The 23092-nt window shown below is 40.0% G+C and overlaps 1 protein-coding gene across 1 annotated transcript in view; it reads right to left on the bottom strand.

Annotated features, from left to right (window-relative positions):
• Window positions 1-1006: 1006 nt before the first annotated feature.
• The window catches only part of banf1 (BAF nuclear assembly factor 1), a 22252-nt gene continuing 166 nt past the window's right edge, over window positions 1007-23092 (bottom strand). Inside the window, exons 2-3 of the mRNA XM_061897889.1 lie at window positions 14494-14643; window positions 1007-1603 (exon numbers count right to left, since the gene is read on the bottom strand). Of these exons, the coding sequence (XP_061753873.1) occupies window positions 1457-1603; window positions 14494-14619 (273 nt within the window). The 5' untranslated portion in view covers window positions 14620-14643 and the 3' untranslated portion in view covers window positions 1007-1456. The remainder of the gene's footprint in view (window positions 1604-14493; window positions 14644-23092) is intronic.

The raw sequence follows: 23092 nt of genomic DNA, 5'->3' as shown, positions 1-23092 counted from the left end.
ACCAACTTTTGTCATTCGTAAGTGTTTTACAATCAAGGCAAAAGCTGCAATTGACAAGGCAAGAATGCATAAGATCTGACATGCATGGGTGTCCTTAATGTGGTCACCAGTGAGCATAAACGTTAAAGTTGCAGTGAGGTCAGCAGCAAGATACCTTTTATTAGCATGATCATTTTTGAGTTAGTAGCTTTGTACAAAAATACACTTTCAAAAATGTCTTTCACAGTTATGGTACCGACGCACAAGTTCAAATTGGAGGATGAATATATTTAAAACCATTTCTATAATAGTTCAAATAGTCTTTGTCGCGAGACAGGGTTATTAACCCATTTTAAGACGAGAGTTTCACCAAATTTTCTAATTGTGTGTATGAGTCAGTTAAAGGTCGATGTCAGTATCGACATTCAAAATTCCAACTGACATTTAAAATTAATATTAAGCAGCGATGGGCTTCACGGTGGCAGAGGGGTTAGTGCTTCTGCCTCACAATACGAAGGTCCTGCAGTCCTGGGTTCAAATCCAGGTTCGGGATCTTTCTGTGTGGAGTTTGCATGTTCTCCCCGTGAATGCGTGGGTTCCCTCCGGGTACTCCGGCTTCCTCCCACCTCCAAAGACATGCACCTGGGGATAGGTTGATTGGCAACACTAAATTGGCCCTAGTGTGTGAATGTGAGTGTGAATGTTGTCTGTCTATCTGTGTTGGCCCTGTGATGAGGTGGCGACTTGTCCAGGGTGTACCCTGCCTTCCGCCCGATTGTAGCTGAGATAGGCGCCAGCGCCCCCCGCGACCCCGAAAGGGAATAAGCGGTAGAAAATGGATGGATGGATGGATGGATTAAGCAGCGATGTCCCAAGACAAGAAATTAGTGTAAATATAATCCATGGTAGACAGTTTGACTACAAAGCACAAATGTTCAAATGTCCATAAAGGCTGCATCAGCATCCTAAAACATACTAATGAGCTGATAATCATGGATGGTTTGCTTCAAGTCAACAGACTAACGTGTAAATGTGTCACAGCAAAAACTCGCTTTTCAATTTTATTGGCATTGCATTGCAAAAATAAAGAACATTTGGCTCCATTTTAAGCTCTTAACTGAATGACAGTGAAAACGCTTCAAGTCAACAGACTAACGTGTCAATGTGTCACAGCAAAAACTCGCTTTCAATTTTATTGGCATTTCATTGCAAAAATAAAGAACATTTGGCTCCATTTTAGACTCTAAACCGAATGACAGTGAAAACGCTGATATTTTATTGGTCTTCCATTGCAAACATCGAGGACATTTGTCTCCATTTTAAGCTCTCAACTGAATGACAGTGTAAACGCTGCAATAACTTCACTGTACTTAAAATCACCTTCAATAAACCTCAGTGGATTTAAAATCTATGAAATAACAGATGAACAGTTTGCGCTACAAAAACATACTGTGTGTGGGGAAAAAAAGGACACTGTTCACAGGAAGGCGTCGCACCATTCCTTAAGGCACCCGAAGCAGTCACCTTGCTGTTTACTATTGGCCCCACAAGTGTCTTTCAACCAATCCCGGAAAAGCTCTTCGTCTCTCTTGAGGACCAGAAACTGTCCAAGGACCACGTAAGCCTGATAGACAAAGAACAGAATCCAACATTTAAGGTCTTAACCACAAGGAACACTTTGAGGATTTTCCTCTTTTCTGATTTAGAAATGTTACAATGTTGGAAACCCATGATAAACAATGTCAAAGCATCAAATCACAAAGTTCACAATATTTAAACTTAGTTTTCTTATTATATTTTATGACACATAGTTGTTTGATAAACAAAGTCAATAGTACACAAAAGCAAAAACTACTAACAACCTGCTACTCGTTTACAGTAAATCATTTGGTTTTTGCCCTCAAAGTTCTGCTGTGTGCAGGGAATTATTCTGTAAGTTTATAAACATTGACAACAGAAAATATAAAAATATTAAAATTAAATTAATCTAATCACTCTAGCATTGATACTACCCTTGGTATCAACACCACCAATTTATGGATCGATCCTTTTACATGTGTACTTCTGGCCCTGACAGTGCGGACACACCAACAATTGTTATATTATCCTCTAAACTCTTATTAAGCTACTTGTTAATTTCCTATAAATATTTGCATACTTTCAGCTGTAATGTGGTTCCATCTACACTTTTTTAACTACACTAAGCCGTAGTTTCTTCTGTTGTGTCAAGCTAGCTTAACAGTAGGATAGGATGATTACAGGCCTCAAATTTTTACTTTTTACACACTTGCGCCCGTGTGCAGCTGAGATAGGCTCCAGCACCCCCCGCAACCCTGTAAGAGACAAGCGGTAGGAAAATGGATGGATGGGTGGATGGATGGAAATCAGAAAGGACGCAAAATTCCGGAAGTCTACGCGTCCTCAGGACGCGGGTCTTTTTTTTTTTTTTACTGTTATTTTTCCGCCAGTGTTTTGTTTACCGTAGTTCCCGGACTGTAAGGGTTGAGCTTACTCACCTCACAGCTGATGAATCATTGAAAGGGGTGTTAATGGTCTTAGATGGAAGATGTAAAGAAAAGCTGTCATGATGTATGATCATGGCTAATTAGAACGATCATATTGATTTTGAACACCCCATACACAAATGAATGAAGGGCATTCTTACTCAAGAGCCATATATGTCACATATTTTATTTGGTACAGGGTGTAATTATAAATGTGACCAGTAGATGGCCGTCAAACATAAGAGATAAGTATAAAGTATACACCACCAACATTTTAAATGTTCCATTGAAAATATAGAACATTACACACGACGCTCAAAAATCTATCAAAATGTTGTAGTAGTAAATGTTTTAGTGCCATTTCTAATATAAAGTAGTGTAAAGTTCTTACTTATATATGTCAGTAAACTCGCCGTGAAAGCACTAAAACATACCGGTGTAATGAGTTTACATTATACACCCAAGGAACTTAATTAGAGAGCTCCGGTTGGACGTTTTTTCATGTTTCACATTTACGGTGTTGTTGTTTCCGGATGAGGACATGCTGCTCTGTTATTGATTGAAGTAAAGTCTGACTGTCATTAAAACAGTTAGCTCCATCTTTTGACACTTCTTCCACGCCTGTCCTTGTACGTTACACCGGTAGAGCAAAGATGACAGAGAGAAGACGCTGTCGAAGGTGAGCCACATAAATAAGACCGCCCACAAAACGGCGCATCTGGAAGAGACTGTCAGAAAGTGGCTTGAAGATTATCTGTAAAACATAATGCATAGACCATTCATCGGCAGTGTGCCTTAAAATCCGGTGCCCCCTATAGTCCAGAAAATACGGTATAGTTGCCAGGTCAAATTATTAATTATTTATTATTGGTAGAATTCAAAGTAATGCACTTTCCGGTACAGTTTCTTAAATTTTGATTTGCCGAAAGTTTTAACGATCACAAACACTGCATTTGTTTTATTTTGTGTTATTTTTTTAATGAATGAAGTTACGTTTATGACAACCTTTTTCAAAACACAAAATAGAATGTGAGAAATAAACAGTACAATGCATACATTTATCATTTGTTTTCAAAACAGTTACAAAAAAGTGGGACCCCATTTTTATTACTTTATGGGGTCCAAGGGGCCCCAGTTTGAAGATTCCTAGCGCCAACACTGCTGTGTGTGTGTGTGTGTGTATATATATATATATATATATATATATATATATATATATATATATACATATATATATATATGGCGTGTGAGTTCTCCTTGCCCTTATGTGGGTTCTTCCGAGGATGTCGTGGTCGTAGTGGTTTGTACAGTCCTTTGAGACATTTGTGATTTAGGGCTTAATAAACAAACATTGATTGATTGAGATATATATATATATATATATATATATATATATATATATATATATATATATGTGTGTGTGTATATATAAATGGGAATATATATATGTGTATATATTAGAGATGCGCGGATAGGCAATTATATGACCCGAAACCGCATCACAAAAGTCGTCATCAACCCGAACCAACATTTCATCAGAGCCACACCTGCCCGCCAACCGCCCGTTGTTATATATCTAATATAGACGATGCAAGGCATTAGTGAGGTTAGAAAGTGTAACTCCCTCCAAATAGCACAGACACGATGGCTTTCTTGAACTGATTTATTTGAAGGCTTCCTTTCCCTTCAAATTCACCGTGAAAACTAATAAATAAAGCACGTTACAAACGTAAAAATAATAACATGCACAGCATGTGGATCAAACATTTTACCTAGTAAAATACCAACAAAGGACAAATACCTCGAGTCGTTGGCCATACCCGGAAGTAGCTTCCTTACATCCGTCGACAGACCAAACGAGACACTTCAAAATAAAAGTATGCCCACATAGTGTTTCAAAGAGTGCTGCTCGTTTTTCGTATGTGGGTAACAACATTTAACTATTTATAAATGGTTGATTTCTATAGGCTAGTAAGGTAAAGTGTTGTACCTGACAAGTTTGGGCTAGCTTGCTCCTGCAGCCTTCATCAGAGGTGTCACGTGATGTTAGCGTGACGTTGTCTGTGACGTGTTATATGGATTGTACCATCAAGTAGTGTCAGGTACAACACTTTACCTACTAGCCTATAAAAATCAACCATTTATAAATACACGTCAGTAGGCTAAATGAACCTCTTCAACATAACATTTAACTATGTATAATGTAGCTGCTGGCTACGGGGTGTTAGCCAATGACTTCGACTGCGGGGCGGGACTTCCGGGAGAGATAGGGAAGTGACGTTGTCAACAGGAAGTGAGAGTTCGCGTTGTCCCGGGAAAAGCGTTAGAGACATGACATCTGTTGTGTGGTTGTATTACATCTTGTGCAATAAAGACAAGACAAACGAAGAAGTTTTATGAGCCTACATTCCTGGGATTATTACAATATATATTTCCGAATTGGTTCAACAGCCACCCGCCTGAATCTATTTAAAATCTGTTTTTTCGTCATGTCACCCGCCCGACCCACTCCGCGGTTGTGACCGCAAACCGGGCATCTTTAGTATATATATATATAAGGGGTGTGGGAAAAACTCGATTCAAATTTGAATCGCGATTGAGAATCTATTCTCATTTTAAAAAAATATTTTTTTCATTTTTTATTTTAATTTTTTTTAATCAATCCAACAAAACAATACACAGCAATACCATAACAATGCAATTCAATTCCAAAACCAAACCTGACCGAGCGAACTGCAATAAACAGAGCAATTGAAAGGAGACACAAACACGACACAGAACAAACCAAAAGTAGTGAAACAAAAATGAATATTATCAACAAGAGTATCAATATTAGTTATAATTTCAGCATAGCAGTGATTAAAAATCCCTGATTGACATTATCATTAGACATTTATAAAAAATAAAAAAAAGAACAATAGTGTCACAGTGGCTTACACTTGCATCGCATCTCATAAGCTTGACAACACCAACAACCAATATTTTCACAAATATAAAATAATTATATTTTTCGTTCGTTTAATAGTTAAAAACAAATTTACATTATTGCAATCAGTTGATAAAACATTGTCCTTTACAATTAAAGATTTTTACAAAAATCTACTACTCTGCTTGCATGTCAGCAGACTGGGGTAGATCCTGCTGAAATCTTATGTATTGAATGAACAGAGAATCCTTTCAAAACGGGAAAAAAACGTTTTTGAATCGAGAATCGTGTTGAATTGAAAAAAAATTGATTTTGAATTTAATCGTGACCCCAAGAATCGATATTGAATCGAATCGTGGGACACCCAAAGATTCGCAGCCATTTTATATATATATATATATATATATATATATATATATATATATATATATATATATATATATACATATACATACATATATATATATATATATATGTTTAGGAATATTCATGCATAAATCCGACTTGGGCCGGATAATTTTGAGTGCATTACTCAGGCACACATGCCAAAGTGCAAATAAGTGGAAAAAAAAGAAAAAAATGTGTTTATGTAAAAAAGGCAACTGCTCCAAGGAACAAACTGTACTACTAACAGTATATATAGGAAAGGTATTTGCCGAATAAAATGTTTTTACATTCAGGTCTTTGAGAGGTGGATGGATATGACGTTCATCGATGCATGGTTGAAGTTACGGTAGTCTGTACGTCAGGGCTTTGCACCGGTTCCGGGCAGACCTCTCTGGGAGTAACCATACCTATTTGGATTATTAGCTTCACATCACGGAAAAACGATGGCAATTAAAGAACAGAAATGTTTTTCATTCTTTACCTGTCGCCGCAGCACAATAACTCTTATAAATGTGCAATACAACGCAGCTTTGCAGTAAAACTTCTTGTGGCGTTTGTTGGTTTATACACGCCCAAGCATTTCCGGGTTTGCAGGAACAAGTCTAGAGAATGGTGCGGTGCGTGGGCGTGTTGCGGGGTTAAAATGTGGGTCACTCTACGGGAGAGAAGGGCAAAAATGCAATAAAGGATTTATTTTTCCGAATATTTTCAGGAGCTAGACGGCCAGCTAATCAATTGTCAGTCACCCTCTCACCCCCTCTTACTCTCTTCTCACATGAGTCCACTGTTTTACAGTCACCCTTACTGTTGATTGTGAAAATACTTGAATTTAAATGCAAAGGAGCCTGCTTTTTAAATGCTAATATCGCAGGTGATCACCCTCGTTTAATCGTAGCGGCCATAATCGATTAATTGTGTAGCCCAAGGACAACCCGCCTTTATTGACTTTTATCCTGTGTGTGTCTGTGAATGTATGTGTTTGTGTATGTTTGCGTGTGTTCGTATGTGTGTACGTGCCCATCCTGTTCCACCAAAGTCAGGCTTGTCACGATATAATTAATGTTCAATCAGCGTTGTGCTTCTTCCGCCTTCCACAGCTGGAAGTAGAGCCCAGAAGAACAAAATAAAAAAATATGACTAACAATAGCATAGAAGTTTAAAAAGAGCAGCAACTTCAGTGACAGACTTTAATTTGTAGCTCACCAGTGCAGACTTGCAAGGAGACACCGAATGTCCTTGTGACTGAACTACTGTATTGGTCTCGACTGGGGGAATAAACACACCCACTGACTTAAACACAAAGAGGCATTTTTATATCTAAAAATGATATCAGACTTTTTGTTAACTCCTCTGATATGACGTGATAAAAATTCTGCTGACACTGCTCAAATAATTTTTGTGTTTGTGAAACATTTTGTTCCTTAAATAATCATTTAACTTGTTTTATGTGTTGGTACACATAATTTTACAGTACCTAAAATTTGAACTGCGATTTAATGTACTTGTATTAAATATAAGCTACAGTAATTGGGTTTTCAAAAAAACTCCACAATCTGGGTTAAAGAAAAAAAAACTATTTACCATTTGGAGGTGTTTAGCATAAGAAAAATTTAAATCTCATAGTATTTAATACTCCAACAACACCTTGTTTATTGCAGAATGTTTGTGAAGACAAGCAAAAAAAATAAAGAAATTTTGAGGAGAAAAAAAGTTTGTCCTCTTTACCCTCACTAAACGTACTGAAAATGAAGCAAAACCGTGTCAATAAAACCAGGTACGGACTGTAGCGTGGGTTACCTGTACCTTTGCACTTTGTATAATCCTGCACGGGACAATCTGCTATAAATTAAAAAAAATTGTTATATTGATAGAGATCGGATGATAAGAAAAAAATAATTGTGATAATTTTTTAACCACATCGCCCAGCCCTAAAATGGCATTAGCATAACTGCTCTTGACTTGCTCTCGGTGCGCAACATGTTTAGCCTCGTCCTCCAGCGATGTTTTTTATGATACGAAGAAATGTAGTTTATTTTCACAATGGAAGTGATTATTATTAGTTGTTATTATTATAGCTTAGGGGAGCATGGAGACACATAATTAGCTGCCAGTTTTTCAGCAGGGCAGGGGACCTAAAATACAGTGTTAGCCAAATAAAAGTTTGTGATCACATATTTTTTTCATGAAAATCTTCCGATATTCAGTGGCCGATCAATCGACACATCCCTAATATTTAACAGTATACATTTTCAAAAGATAAATTCTGACACTTTTAGAGAGGGTTGAGCATGGAGGGCTTAATTTGCTATCAAAAGGGAACGCCTCCACACACACACATCCACTCTAATTGGCGTTTTGAAAAATGCGACCAAAATGTTGGTTGAAACTGTAAAACACTTATGCAAAGTCGCTAAATTTTTTTACATGTGGGCAGGGCCTAAAACCGCATATTTTCTCCCACAATGCAATGCCATTGACCATATTAGAAGGCTTTGTTTGTATCACACCCATTGTTGCTGATCATTCAAGTAGTGATACTAATTATGCCGAAGGCGTGTGCGATTAGCTGCCACAATTCAAGTGAGAGAGATATTACAAGCTCTTATCGCATTACTAAGCGTATTTCTAGACATTTCTAAAGTGGAGGAAAATAAGCGTTAATGGCAAAGGAAAGCATGGATTGCTGCAATCAACCGAGATGTGATGTGCTATGACTACTTTGTGTTTGTTCGGATCATTTCATTTAAGGTAATTAAAAAAAATGTTAATAAAAATTAATATAAAATATATGACAGCCCCACTTTGAAGTAACTTGATGTGCTTGGTTGAATAATTTTGATAGTAGTTGTATTGATAGAAAATAGTACTCAATTCTCTCATTCGGACTGTAGCGTACACATAAAAAAACTGAAGCAACATTGGAAAATCACTCTCCTCTCTTACAGTCCCAGTGTGCTGAGATAACCATAGATTGGTTATTCGTGATTATCTAGAGTGTCAAACTTGGGTCGGATCATTTTGAGTGCATTACTCTAGCCTGGCATGACGACACGATGTCCACTGGGTTCATACAGATAAACACATCCACAAACAGAGCGGTCATTGCTTTCTAGACTCTTATCACTTTGAAAGTCGTTCACGGTGTAAAAAGGGCTTGGTTGAAAAATTAAATAGTTTGCAAAGTCCAGGTATGAGACATCAGTGAAGATGCCCTGGTCTATGCTCCACTCTAACTTGTCGATCTTGTATGGATCCTTGCAACCAAATACAGCGGTTTGCTCCTTATAACGACAAAGGGACTTCTTATCTAATGACTCACAGTATTTTTCCATTGTGTCAAAGGCGGTGAAATGTTATTTTCCACTGAATAGTTTGAAAATATTACATGTAGCCCTTCAATATGGCTTCTGGCAATGCATTATGGGATACTTTAGCAAAAATCTGAAGCCCTCTATAGGCTGCTAACTTTCTACCGTTCTGCAACCAACATATCTAAGCATGTAAGCTAAGCCACACGTAAAACACACGCAGATGCATAAGATACGTTTGTTGTCGGCTAATGACAGATTAGGCAAAGTTTAGCTGCCAAGGTTATCTTTATTTGAATGATTGGCCTATTGTAACATGCTTACAAAATTGTTTCACACTAAGGATGTAATGGCATACTTGCCAACCCTCCCGGATTTTCCGGGGGACTCCCGAAATTCAGCGCCTCTCCCGGAAACCTCCCGGAAGAAATTTTCTCCTGAAAATCTCCCGAAATTCAGCCGGAGCTGGAGGCCACACACCCTCCAGCTCCATGCGGACATGAGTGGGGACAGACTGTTTTCACGTTCGCTTTCCCACTATATAAACAGCTTGCCTGCATGCCCAATCACTTGACAACATCTACGGATTTTAATAAAAAACTGCACACACAAAGAGACGAAGCAGAAGAACGATGAAGTTACAGCCATGGAGACGCTGTCTGTAATAGTGATCTATGTTGTCATTTCCTGGTGAATGTTGGCTATAGCGTTATGGGGTTGCTTTTTGATTGGCCAACAATGTACCTGGTGTTGCACACCTGAGGGCAAGTGAGGCAGTCTGTTCTGATTCCTGAAGCCCACAGTAAAGAGACATAACTTCATCACCTCGCCTGGTAATTGACTCCAACTCAATATATTACACCTTCGACAAGCAAAATGAAGAAATACGCTTGCAAGTTCCAAAACGAATGGAAACAAGAGTCTTAGTTTATCCAGGAGAGATCGAAAGAGAAGGGGTATGTTGCCTGTAAATTTTGTAGAACAGACTTCTCCATTGAACACGGGTGCCGAACGGCTATACTCAGTCATGAACGGTCAGCGAAGTACAAAGCATCCGCAGCGCAGCATCGTTCACAACCCAGTATTATGGACCACCTCGCAAAATGGAGACCCGATGGTGTAACTTATGCTGAGACAAAGATGGCTATGCTGATAGCTGGAAGCAACATACCGTTCGCCAGTACGCAGAACAAAGGTTACTCAAATAGTGAAAGGTAAGTGTTGTTGTTGTTTTTTTGGTAACCAGCAAGCACAGTACAGTTAGTAGAACAACTGTGTTTTTATTACTGTGTATTTGATAGGTGCCGTCTGAAATTCAACTATTTATTTTATTTATATATAATAAAATAAATATATATAGCTAGAATTAACTGAAAGTCAAGTATTTCATACATACATACATACATACACACACATATACATATATATATATATATATATATATATATGTATATATATATATATATATAAAAATACTCGAGTTGGTGAATTGGCTGTAAATATACTCCTCCCCTCTTAACCACGCCCCTTGCCCCAACCACGCCCCCCCCCCAACCACGCCTCCGCCCCACCCCCCGAAATCGGAGGTCTCAAGGTTCGCAAGTATGTGTAATGGTGTTATAAATATAGCAGTATTTCGGTTTCAAAGTCTTCCAAATTTTACTATGACGTGACGTTATCAAACGAACTCTCGTTGAGTGTAGTTTTTTACTGCCATTTGAGCGTCGGCCAAAAAAATCCTGCGTGCAGCTTGGAAAAGGTAAGCTGGAAGCATGGAACGCCGTAAGCAGGAAGTGAAGTGTTTGTACTCGTGTTAAATAAAAGGAATACTTTTTTTGGACATTAAATTTGTCTGTAACTGGTTGAGTTATTTTGCTAACAAACAAACTTTTTAAAAACCCTGGCAAAACATAACCTCTTTGGTGGAGGAGATAAGAAATTCTGTGTTCAGCAAAGTGAAGCCCACCACTCTCTGTTCAAGCGTTTCCAAGGCTACACAAAGCCAGGCGGTCTTGTTGCACCGCACGGCAGGAAATGACCAACAAAATATGTTCAACGTGGGAAATACAAGTTAACTAAAAAGCAACTTGATACATCCTCAATCCATCCATCTTTTTTTGTACCGCTTGTCTTTCACAACGTCACAGTTGGCTGGAAACTATTCCAGCTGCTCTCAAACGGAAGGCAGGGCTGGTCAAGTCGCCACCTCATAAACTGTCACACACAAAACTATGTGTGAGGTATTTACATTATTAAAAGTAAATGTGTTAGTTTACTTTTCTGAGAAACAACATTTTCCAGGCTGATATTAAAAATGACCACTGTAGAGGCTTTACTTCCCATAATGTAAAAGTTGAATGACACTAAACTGTACATTTTTTGTATTGTTGCTTTAAAGACATCAACTATAAGAAATTATTTTAAAAAGGGCCATATGTGCTAATTTGGCCAGATGTGGTACTGCAATCACGGTCAAAATTCTGTAGACCCCACTCACTCTCCATGACTGAGGTTGCCAGACACACAGCCTAATCTGAATCCTACTCCAAAGAACTTCAAATGGCAATTGACGAGTCCTACGCTGTAGGTTTCACTCATTCGTGCTTCTTGCAAGATGGTTTACCAAGTAATTATGCCACATTTTACTAATGTCGATTAGCCAAAAGTATTTGTAAAGTTACGCAGCAATATTTCTGTGAGGAGTCGGGACAGACTGACGGCATTACCCTGCTAAAATGTCAAATTTGACCGCAGGGACTACCATCGAAATATCCATCCATCCATCTTCTACCGCTTGTCCCGTTCGGGTTCGCTGGAGCCTATTTCAGCTGCATTCGGGCGGAAGGCGGTGTACACCCTGGACAGGTTGCCACCTCTTCGCAGGGCCAACTATACTCACATTCACACAATAGGGCCAATTTAGTGCTGCCAATCAACCTATCCCCAGGTCCATGTCTTTGGCGGTGGGAGGAAGCTGGAGTACCCAGAGGGAACGCACACAGTCACGGGGACAACATGCAAACTCCACACAAAAAGATCCCGAGCCCGGGATTGAACCCAGGACAACTCAGGACCTTCGTATTGTGAGGCACATGCACTAACTCCTGTTCCACCGTGATGCCCTACCGTCGAAATAATTAAGTATAATAATATAGAATATATTGCATAGGCCTACTTTGATGGCAAGCCAAGGCCAACAGTAAAATTAGCACCACATTTCTTTCAGCATAACTCCCTATTGCATCCAACCTGACGCACTGCTTTCACTTTCATGTAAGCATACCGTATTTCCTTGAATTGCTGCCGGAGCTCTAATTAATTTAAAACCTCTTCTCACTCCTGCGCTTACCAAAGGCATGCGGTAAAAGTAAGCATGCGCTAATTATTTTAAAACCTCTTCTCACTCCGGCACTTACCAAAGGCATGCAGTAAAAATTTGAGTGTGATGTAAGCTTGGACCTTAAATCCTACTGAATAGCTGTTAATCTTCTTTCTTTTATGCGATTTCAAATTACCGGTATTGAAAGCCGCCTCCTCCATTTTGAAAATGATTACAGGGGAAATGTCACTCGTGACGTCACGAGTTTGACCAGGCGGTAATACTAAGCATGCGCTAATTATTTTGCGAAGCGAGTTTGACCCGGCAGTAATTCAAGGCAGGCGCATACTATATGCCCTGCGGCAATTCAAGGAAATACGGTATCCCCATCTTTTTTTGCCAGATTACGCAAAAACCAAGTTACACATAAGTCATGTAGTCTACTACCATGTCAATACACAAAGTAGAAAATCAGTACATGTAATGCATTATATTGTGCCAAGCAAATACCACCCCATATGTGCCTGATGCACATACAGTACCAGAAACCGCAATTAGCCGTGTGAATGTTGGAACCCATTTCCTCAGCGTATCAGCCTTTTGAGAACGAAATATGCACTGACACTACCCATATCTACATAGGCTTTATTTGTCGAAAATATATTTTGCCCTGTCAGTTGGATGACACATCAACATACAGGCTAACGGGCATATATTTCCCCTGATAGCCTATGTCTCGATGTGTCATTGACACATTACACTCGCAGCTGAGCATCTCACTAAGCATTCGTTGTACGAACATACTAGCTTTGTTGGACAAGATCATAGACCGTATTGGACAATTTTGTTTACATGCAAAATGTCCATTTCCATTTATTACAAGTAATAAGAAAACGTTAATTCCTTACTTACCTTTCAAGGAAGAAATTAGCAAGTTTGACGTCAGATTAAAACATCTTACGCCTTCAATCATCTCCATCTTTCAAAGGCATCCCAGAAACAAATTCTTGTTTTTTTCCTGGCTTTGTCATGAATAAATTGAGAATCGTAACGACGCCTTTAAGATTTACTAAAGTCTGACATGTTTAGTAATTTTACCATTATAGCATTATGTTTGTGTTTAAGTGTGTTTATCCTAAACATTTGTGCCACTTAATTTTACACACTGAAATTTTTACCAAGCGTTTTTGATATTTTGCAACAGTTATATCCCTATTTTAAAACAATTAATTCAATAATTCAGTTGTTGTTTGGGATGGTAAACATTGACTGACATACACTGTCATTAATCGCTCCAATGCAAAACTTATCCAACTGTTAACTTAAATACACACTTCATAGTTGAAAGTTTTAAACACCTCATTTATAGCAATAGGAAGTAAGTCCAATTCAAAGTCAAATTTTACCACATTTTTAATACTGAAAATATTTTGCCCTCAATGTTAAGGTGTGTAAACTCAGCTCATTTTGTATGATTTTGCCTTTACAGTATACACATCCACAATGGATTAAAAATACATCAATCAATAAATCAACATGCATAGAATGTTGTAGCAAACATATCTCAGACATTTACCATTAAGGAATTATAGCTACAGGTACAATATAGCATTGTGTGTGCCTAAACTTGCAGTAAATAAAGCCCATGGACATTAACCAATTTTTAGTATTAACAAGAAAAATATACATACAACTATGTAAGTTGAATCACAGAAAATGAAATGGATGTTACTGAAATAATGTGCCTGCAGCTGTAATTCCTAAATATTAAATGCCATATTTTTGTCAAGCCTCTTCAATTGAAGCTCATTTATTTATTTAAAATCCATTACGGTTGTAATGTGTACACTGTAGAGGCAAAATCATACAAAAACTGTCACTGTCCAAATACGTCAGGACTCAGGACATTAATGTAGCTAGGTTAACAACAATAACATTAAAGGCAAAGTATGCAAAAATGGTGGTTAAAATTACAGTACCACTCAAATCTTTGAACAAACTTAAGGTTATAAATTATGTTTTAACACTTATAGTGTACTTATTCCAAATGTATTTGATGTAAGATATTACCTTATCAAAACCTTTTTCCTCTAATCGTTTTCCAAGGACTTCTCCGATGCCTGCAAGAGCCAACACAGGTTTTTCGCCCATTGGCTCAGCCACAAAGTCCTTGTGCTTTTGAGATGTTGAAGACATCTTTAGAGACAGATCAACACAAGACTGAAAGAGAAAGACGACAAATGCATAAATAAGCAAACAGATGCAAGCATGTGTTTAGGGCTGGACGATTATGGCAAAAATAATAATCATGGTTATTTTTGACTGATTTTGTAATCAACAAACACAATTATTCATTTATTTGAAAACATGAATATATATTTCAGCACCAAACTAAACTTTTAATACAGTTGAAAAAAACTAGAAAACAATTGGTAACTAAAAAACCGCAAAACGTAAAATAAGAGTAATAATTTATTGAAAGAACAGCAAAATAAAATAAAAAAAGGTTTTTCTGTTTTGTTTTAAATTCAGATTTTTGCCTTTTACACTTATTTTACCACCATAATGTGTTTTGTTGAGTCTAATAACATTTTATAAATGCAAAGAAACCCACATTTATTGGTGCAATGTATCTTTGGACAAGGTTCACAATTATTTTGAGTCAAAGCATAATTGTGTAAATGTAACAAACAAACAAACATACGTTTGTTACGTGCATGCATGCATACATATGTATGTATGTATGTATGTATGTATGTATGTAATGTAAGTTCATATATATATATATATATATATATATATATATATATATATATATATATACACACACATCAATTATTGTATTTTCATGATCGTGAGAAACCATAATTGATATTTGATTAATTTCCCAACCCTATGTGTGTATACAACATCCACAGTGGTCACTCCGAGTGTTTCACACTTCATTGGGCCATCGTGAGTAGCAACCCGACCGCTGTTTTCAGAGTTCAACTGCATTCGCTTTGATTTCATCAGCATTATACACCAATACTCATGACGTAGAACATAAATCCAGGATATCCACATTTTCAGATTTGACAAGTACTCACACCACAAAGCTCTGTTAAAATGTGGCAGGTTTACACGCGACAAAAAATACAAAAAAAATCTATGGTGGGTAAAAATTTCATTGGAATCCCTATGATAATAAAAGTCATACATTTATCTGTGAGTCTGACAAATATCTTTAAAATGTATCGATTCGCACAGATATTTTTGGACGCGCAGACTGCCTGGCCGTTTGTTTTGTGACTTACAAGTCACGTCCAAGAAGCCATGTTTATTCAAATGTTCTGTTATTTCTAACGCTAATCTCATGAATTTAAGCAATTAAAAATACACCGTAACTATGGAACTTCTATTTAATGTTTCTTTGTTTAGAAAGATTTGTAATACCAACTTTTTTTTGTTTAGTTTAAGTTTAGTGTTTATTTCAAGAGACAATGCACGGAAAGATTAAGCTCAAACACAGATATATTCTGCACCAAATTAGAGCTAAATAGCTCATTTCCATCTGCAGTCCCTGGCTACCTATATTAAAAAGATACAAAAAAACATGCAATGAAATTATAACAATAAAATTATACTATGGAATGTAATCAAATTAAGAAAAGTCATAAAATGCCCTTTTATTGACACTTATACTGTACATTACAACCACACCTAATTAACATCACACAGACAATACATGCTCTTGTTCACATCCGTCATCATTTTTTTTAAAAAACACCAAGATTTTAAGACACCTCACAACAAAATGTTCTCATTCATACACTTTAAGTTGACACATCAGACCTACTCAGTGGCCTGGTGCAGTGGTTCTCAACCGTTTTTCAGTGATCTACCCCCTGTGAAATCTTTTTTAATTCAAGTACCCCCTAATCAGAGCAAAGCATTTCTGGTTGAAAAAAAGAGATGAAGTAAAATACAGCACTATGTCATCACTTTCTGATTTATTAAATTGTATAACAGTGCCAAATATTATTCATTTGTAGCGGTCTTTCTTGAACTATATGGAAAAAAAGATACAAAAATAACTAAAAACTTGTAGAAAAAAAAACAAGTGATTCAATTATAAATAAAGATTTCTACACATAGAAGTAATCATTAACTTAAAATGGCCTCTTTGGGGATTGTAATAGAGATCCATCTGGATTCATGAACTTAATTCTAAACATTTCTTCACAAAAAAAGAAATCTTTAACATCAGTATTTATGGATCATGTCCACAAAAAGTCTAGCTGTCAACACTGAATATTGCATTGTTGCATTTCTTTTCACAGTTTATGAACTTACATTCATAATTTGTTGAAGTATCATTCAATAAATATATTTATAAAGGATTTTTGAATTGTTGCTATTTTTAGAATATTAAAAAAAAAATCTCACATACCCCTTGGCATACCTTCAAGTACCCCCAGGGGTACGCATACCCCCATTTGAGAACCACTGGCCTAGTGGGTAGAGTGTCCGCCCTGAAATTAGTAGGTCGTAAGTTCAAATCCCGGCTGAGTCATACCAAAGACTATAAAAAAGTGGGACCCATTACCTTCCTGCTTGGCACTCAGCATTAAGGGTTGGAATTGGGGGTTAAATCACCAAAAATGATTCCCGGGCGCAGCACCGCTGCTGCCCACTGCTCCCCTCACCTCCCAGGGGGTGCTCAAAGGTGATGGGTCAAATGCAGAGAATAATTTCGCCACACCTAGTGTGTGTATGACAATCATTGGTACTTTAACTTTAAACATAGTGTCCAACTCAATGACCGTGTGAGCAACTTTGATTCGTCCAAAGCCACTTTTTAAATTAAATTGTGAATGAAGAATAATCTGTTAGCCTTTTCAAGTTTGTTTTGAGTTTGTTCCATTCCTTTATCACTTTGTATGAAAAGGCTGATGGTGCAAACAAGGTTTTACATCTGGGTACGCAATAATGTCCCTTGGTGGTGTGTTTTTAGTTGTCACAGCAGACGTACACTGAACAAAGTGCTTAAGTGGCGCTAGTGCGGTGTTATTTAGGATTCCATGGGTCATTCGCATTGATGACAATCTTTGAATGTTAGCAAAATTTAACAATCTATATTTTGGAAAAACTAAACAGTGATCCTCTCTGAGCTGCTACCTTACCGTGGTAGAGGAGTTTGCGTGTCCCAATGATCCTAGGAGCTAATTTGTCTGGGGGCTTTCATGCCCCCTGGTAGGGTCTCCCAAGACAAACAGGTCCTAGGTGAGTGATCAGACAAAGAGCAGCTCAAAGACTTCTATGGAATTACAACAAAATGAACTCAGATTTCCCTTGCCCGGACGCGAGTCACCGGGGCCCTGCTCTGGAGCCAGGCCCGGAGTTGGGGCACGATGGCGAGCGCCTAATGGCCGGGCCTGTCCCCATGGGGCCCGGCCGGGCACAGCCCTAAGAGGCAACGTGGGTCATCCCTCCAATGGGCTCACCACTCATAGGAGGGGCCATAGAGGTCGGGTGCATTGTGAGCTGGGCGGCAACCGAAGGCAGGGCACTTGGCGGTCCAATCCTCGGCTACAGAAGCTAGCTCTTGGGACGTGGAACGTCACCTCACTGGGGGGGATGGAGCCTGAGCTAGTCCGCGAAGTAGATAAGTTCCGGCTGGATATAGTCGGACTCACCTCGACGCACAGCAAGGGCTCTGGAACCAGTTCTCTCGAGAGGGACTGGACCCTCTTCCACTCTGGCGTTGCCGCCAGTGAGAGGCGACGGGCTGGGGTGGCAATTCTCGTTGCCCCCCGGCTCAAAGCCTGCACGTTGGAGTTCAACCCGGTGGACGAGAGGGTAGCTTCCCTTCGCCTTCTGGTGGGGGGACGGGTCCTGACTGATGTTTGTGCTTACGCACCAAACAGCAGTTCAGAATACCCACCCTTTTTGGGTACACTCGAGGGAGTACTGGAAAGTGCTCCCCCGGGTGATTCCCTTGTCCTACTGGGGGACTTCCAACGCTCATGTTGGCAACGACAGTGAAACCTGGAGAGGCGTGATTGGGAAGAATGGTCTCCCGGATCTAAACCCGAGTGGTGTTTTGTTATTGGACTTTTGTGCTCGTCACGGATTGTCCATAACAAACACCATGTTCAAACATAAGGGTGTCCATATGTGCACTTGGCACCAGGACACCCTAGGCCGCAGTTCCATGATCGACTTTCTAGTTGTGTCATCGGATTTGCGGCCTCATGTTCTGGACACTCGGGTGAAGAGAGGGGCGGAGCTTTCTACCGATCACCACCTGGTGGTGAGTTGGCTGCGATGGTGGGGGAGGATGCCGGACAGACCTGGCAGGCCCAAGCGCATTGTGAGGGTCTGCTGGGAATGTCTGGCAGAGTCTCCTATCAGAGAGAGTTTCAATTCACACCTCCGGGAGAACTTTGAACATGTCACGAGGGAGGTGCGGGACATTGAGTCCGAGTGGACCATGTTCCGAACCGCTATTGTCGAGGCGGCTGATTGGAGCTGTGGCCGCAAGGTTGTTGGTGCCTGTCGTGGTGGTAATCCCAGAACCCGTTGGTGGACACCAGCAGTGAGGGATGCCGTCAAGCTGAAGAAGGAGTCCTATCGGGTTCTTTTGGCTCATAGGACTCCGGAGGCAGTGGACGGGTACCGACAGGCCAAGCGGTGTGCAGCTTTAGCAGTCGCGGAGACAAAAACTCGGACATGGGAAGAGTTCGGGGAAGCCATGGAAAACGACTTCCGGACGGCTTCGAAGCGATTCTGGACCACCATACGCCGCCTCAGGAAGGGGAAGCAGTGCACTATCAACACCGTGTATGGTGCGGATGGTGTTCTGCTGACTTCGACTGTGGATGTTGTGGATCGGTGGAGGGAATACTTCGAAGACCTCCTCAATCCCACCAACACTTCTTCCTTTGAGGAAGTGGTGCCTGGGGAATCTCTGGTGGGCTCTCCTATTTCTGGGGCTGAGGTTGCTGAAGTAGTTAAAAAGCTCCTCGGCAGCAAGGCCCCGGGGGTGGATGAGACCCGCCCGGAGTTCCTTAAGGCTCTGGATCCTGTGGGGCTGTCTTGGTAGACAAGAATCTGCAGCATCACGTGGACATCGGGGGCGGTACCTCTGGATTGGCAGACTGGGGTGGTGGTCCCTCTCTTTAAGAAGGGGGACCGGAGGGCTTGTTCCAACTATCGTGGGATCACACTCCTCAGCCTTCCCGGTAAGGTTTATTCAGGTGTACTGGAGAGGAGGCTACGCCGGATAGTCGAACCTCGAATTCAGGAGGAACAGTGTGGTTTTCGTCCTGGTCGTGGAACTGTGGACCAGCTCTATACTCTCGGCAGGGTTCTTGAGGGTGCATGGGAGTTTGCCCAACCAGTCTACATGTGCTTTGTGGACTTGGAGAAGGCATTCGACCGTGTCCCTCGGGAAGTCCTGTGGGGAGTGCTCAGAGAGTATGGGGTACCGGACTGTCTTATTGTGGCAGTCCGCTCCCTGTATGATCAGTGTCAGAGCTTGGTCCGCATTGCTGGCAGTAAGTCGGACACGTTTCCAGTGAGGGTTGGAGTCCGCCAAGGCAGTCCTTTGTCACCGATTCTGTTCATAACTTTTATGGACAGAATTTCTAGGCGCAGTCAAGGCGTTGAGGAGATCCGGTTTGGTGGCCACGGGATTAGGTCTCTGCTTTTTGCAGATGATGTGGTCCTGATGGCTTCATCTGGCCGGGATCTTCAGCTCTCACTGGATCGGTTCGCAGCCGAGTGTGAAGCGACCGGAATGAGAATCAGCACCTCCAAGTCCGAGTCCATGGTTCTCGCCCGGAAAAAGGTGGAGTGCCATCTCCGGGTTGGGGAGGAGACCCTGCCCCAAGTGGAGGATTTCAAGTACCTAGGAGTCTTGTTCACGAGTGGGGGAAGAGTGGATCGTGAGATCGACAGGCGGATCGTTGCGGCGTCTTCAGTAATGCGGACATTGTATCGATCCGTTGTGGTGAAGAAGGAGCTGAGCCGGAAGGCAAAGCTCTCAATTTACCGGTCGATCTATGTTCCGATCCTCACCTATGGTCATGTGCTTTGGGTCATGACCGAAAGGATAAGATCACGGGTACTAGCGGCCGAAATGAGATTCCTCCGCCGGGTGGCGGGGCTCTCCCTTGGAGATAGGGTGAGAAGCTCTGCCATCCGGGAGGAGCTCAACGTAAAGCCGCTGCTCCTCCACATCGAGAGGAGCCAGATGAGGTGGTTCGGGCATCTGGTCAGGATGCCACCCGAACGCCTCCCTAGGGAGGTGTTTAGGGCACGTCCAGCTGGTAGGAGGCCACGGGGAAGACCCAGGACACGTTGGGAAGACTAGGTCTCCCGGCTGGCCTGGGAACGCCTTGGGATCCCCCGGGAAGAGCTGGAAGAAGTGGCTGGAGAGAGGGAAGTCTGGGCTTCCCTGCTTAGGCTGCTGCCCCCGCGACCCGACCTCGGATAAGCGGAAGATGATGGATGGATGGATGGATGGATGGATAAACAGTGATGGTGCAGTTGTGGTTTTCGATCAAGGATTTTAAACGATTGTTTGTGCAAGGTTTCCAATGGCCTCAGTGTAATTTTGTTTGCCTGGGACCAACATGTTATACAATAATAAAAACCAGACATAATCATTGCATTAAAATAAGTTTAAGCTGCCTCTAGTGTTAACAAATTCCTGATACATTCAAACATTTTTATGTTGTACTTAAGAGTCTGGCACATCTGTTTGATATGTTTTTTAAAGCCAAGTGCTGGGTCTAAAATGACACCCAGGTAACGATATTCACTAACATTTTGTATTAGTTCCTTATTAACAGTTATATTTGGAAAGGATGACATTTTATAATTGTTTACAAAATACATTGTTGCCCTTTGTCCTAATGTGTAATGTAAGACTAGAGTCCTGTTGCGATCTTGCCACATTCTCCATGGCTGCTGTACGTTTTTTTGGCAACCGCTTCAGCGTCCTTTCCCTAAGTAGTAAATAACCGTGTCATCTGCATACATCTGGAAATGTACATCCTCACATACAGATGGCAGGTTGTTTATATACATGGAGAAAAGAAGAGGGCCTACGTTAGAGCCTTGTGGCAGGCCAGTATCAGTAGAAGTAAAACTGGATGTTGTGTAATCAATACGGACCCATTGGGTCCGACCAGATAGATGTGACATAATCCAGGCCAAAGTATCTGTTGACAGTTAAAAAATTGTTAATTTTCTAAGTAACGTGGGGACGCTGACTGTGTCGAATGCCTTATTTATAAATGGGGTGAATATTAATCAATTTTGACTTGTCACAGCTAAAATCTTGAGCCTCATTGACATTGTATTGAAGTTAACCATAAATTACCGGTAGTGCATTTTCACAGGTTATACAGCTTTCTTAAAACTTATCACAGGAAAATGACACATCAATGGGATCATCTTTACAAGACATGTCTGATAACAGTGGTTTCATGTAAATATTTAATTTTGACAAATACCCAAGAGATGACTGTCACAAAAAGACAATAAAACTCTAGTACAGTGGTTCTCAAACTTTTTTCAGTGATGTACCCATTGTGAACATTTTTGTAATTCAAGTACCCCCTAATCAGAGCAAAGCATTTTTGGTTGAAAAAAAGAGATAAAGAAGTAAAACACAGCACTATGTCATCAGTTTCTGATTTATTAAATTGTATAACAGTGTAAAATGTTGTTCATTTGTAGTAGTCTTTCTTGAACTATTTGGAAAAAAAGATATGAAAAAAACTAAAAACTTGTTGATAAATAAATAAGTGATTCAATTATAAATAAAGATTTCTACACAGAAGTAATCAACTTAAAGTGCCCTCTTTGGGGATTGTAATAGAGATCCCTCTGGATTCATGAACTTAATTCTAAACATTTCTTAAAAAAAGAAAATAAATCTTTAACATCAATATTTATGAAACATGTCCACAAAAAAATCTAGCTGTCAACACTGAGTATTGCATTGTTGCATTTCTTTTCATAGTTTATGAACTTACATTCATATTCTGTTGAAGTATTATTCAATGAATATATTTATAAAGGATTTTTGAATTGTTGCTATTTTTAAAAAAAGCTCACGTACCCCTTGGCATACCTTCAAGTACCCCCAGGGGGACGCGTACCACCATTTGAGAACCACTGCTCTACTACAACACTTAGACCCTAAAACTAGTGTAATTTAATCATATCAATATTTAGATAAAAACTACAATACCCAACCTAACACAATGACCCCACCTTTACCCAACACAGATTACATCTCTAGAGATAGCAATGATGACTTTAGGATGGCATGTTGAACAATGGCGTCCTAGTTTTAAACTGCGCGCCTTCGCATTACATCCAGTTCATACTGAAAGCACGCTGTCGAAACTAAACCTTATTAGCTAGTTGATAAGGACAGACATTAAATACTAAATGAGTTTACTGTTAAATTCATGTTTTAGTCGGAGCGCAAAAAGCACCATTTTGGGGTTGTTTGACTTTAGTGCGCCACACAACTAGTTTTAGCTAGCCTAGAATGATTTAATGTTAGCTAAGCTTCCGGTAATGCTCGATACGTCTCCTTTAATCTACAAAATAGTTGCTCCCGAATGGTCCAGTTAGTTGAACCGATTAGTTTTTGTACATTGAC

This window comes from Nerophis ophidion, linkage group LG04 (genome assembly GCF_033978795.1).
Source record: "Nerophis ophidion isolate RoL-2023_Sa linkage group LG04, RoL_Noph_v1.0, whole genome shotgun sequence".
In the NCBI taxonomy this organism is placed as follows: domain Eukaryota; kingdom Metazoa; phylum Chordata; class Actinopteri; order Syngnathiformes; family Syngnathidae; genus Nerophis; species Nerophis ophidion.
This window is presented reverse-complemented; position numbering and strand designations above follow the sequence as displayed.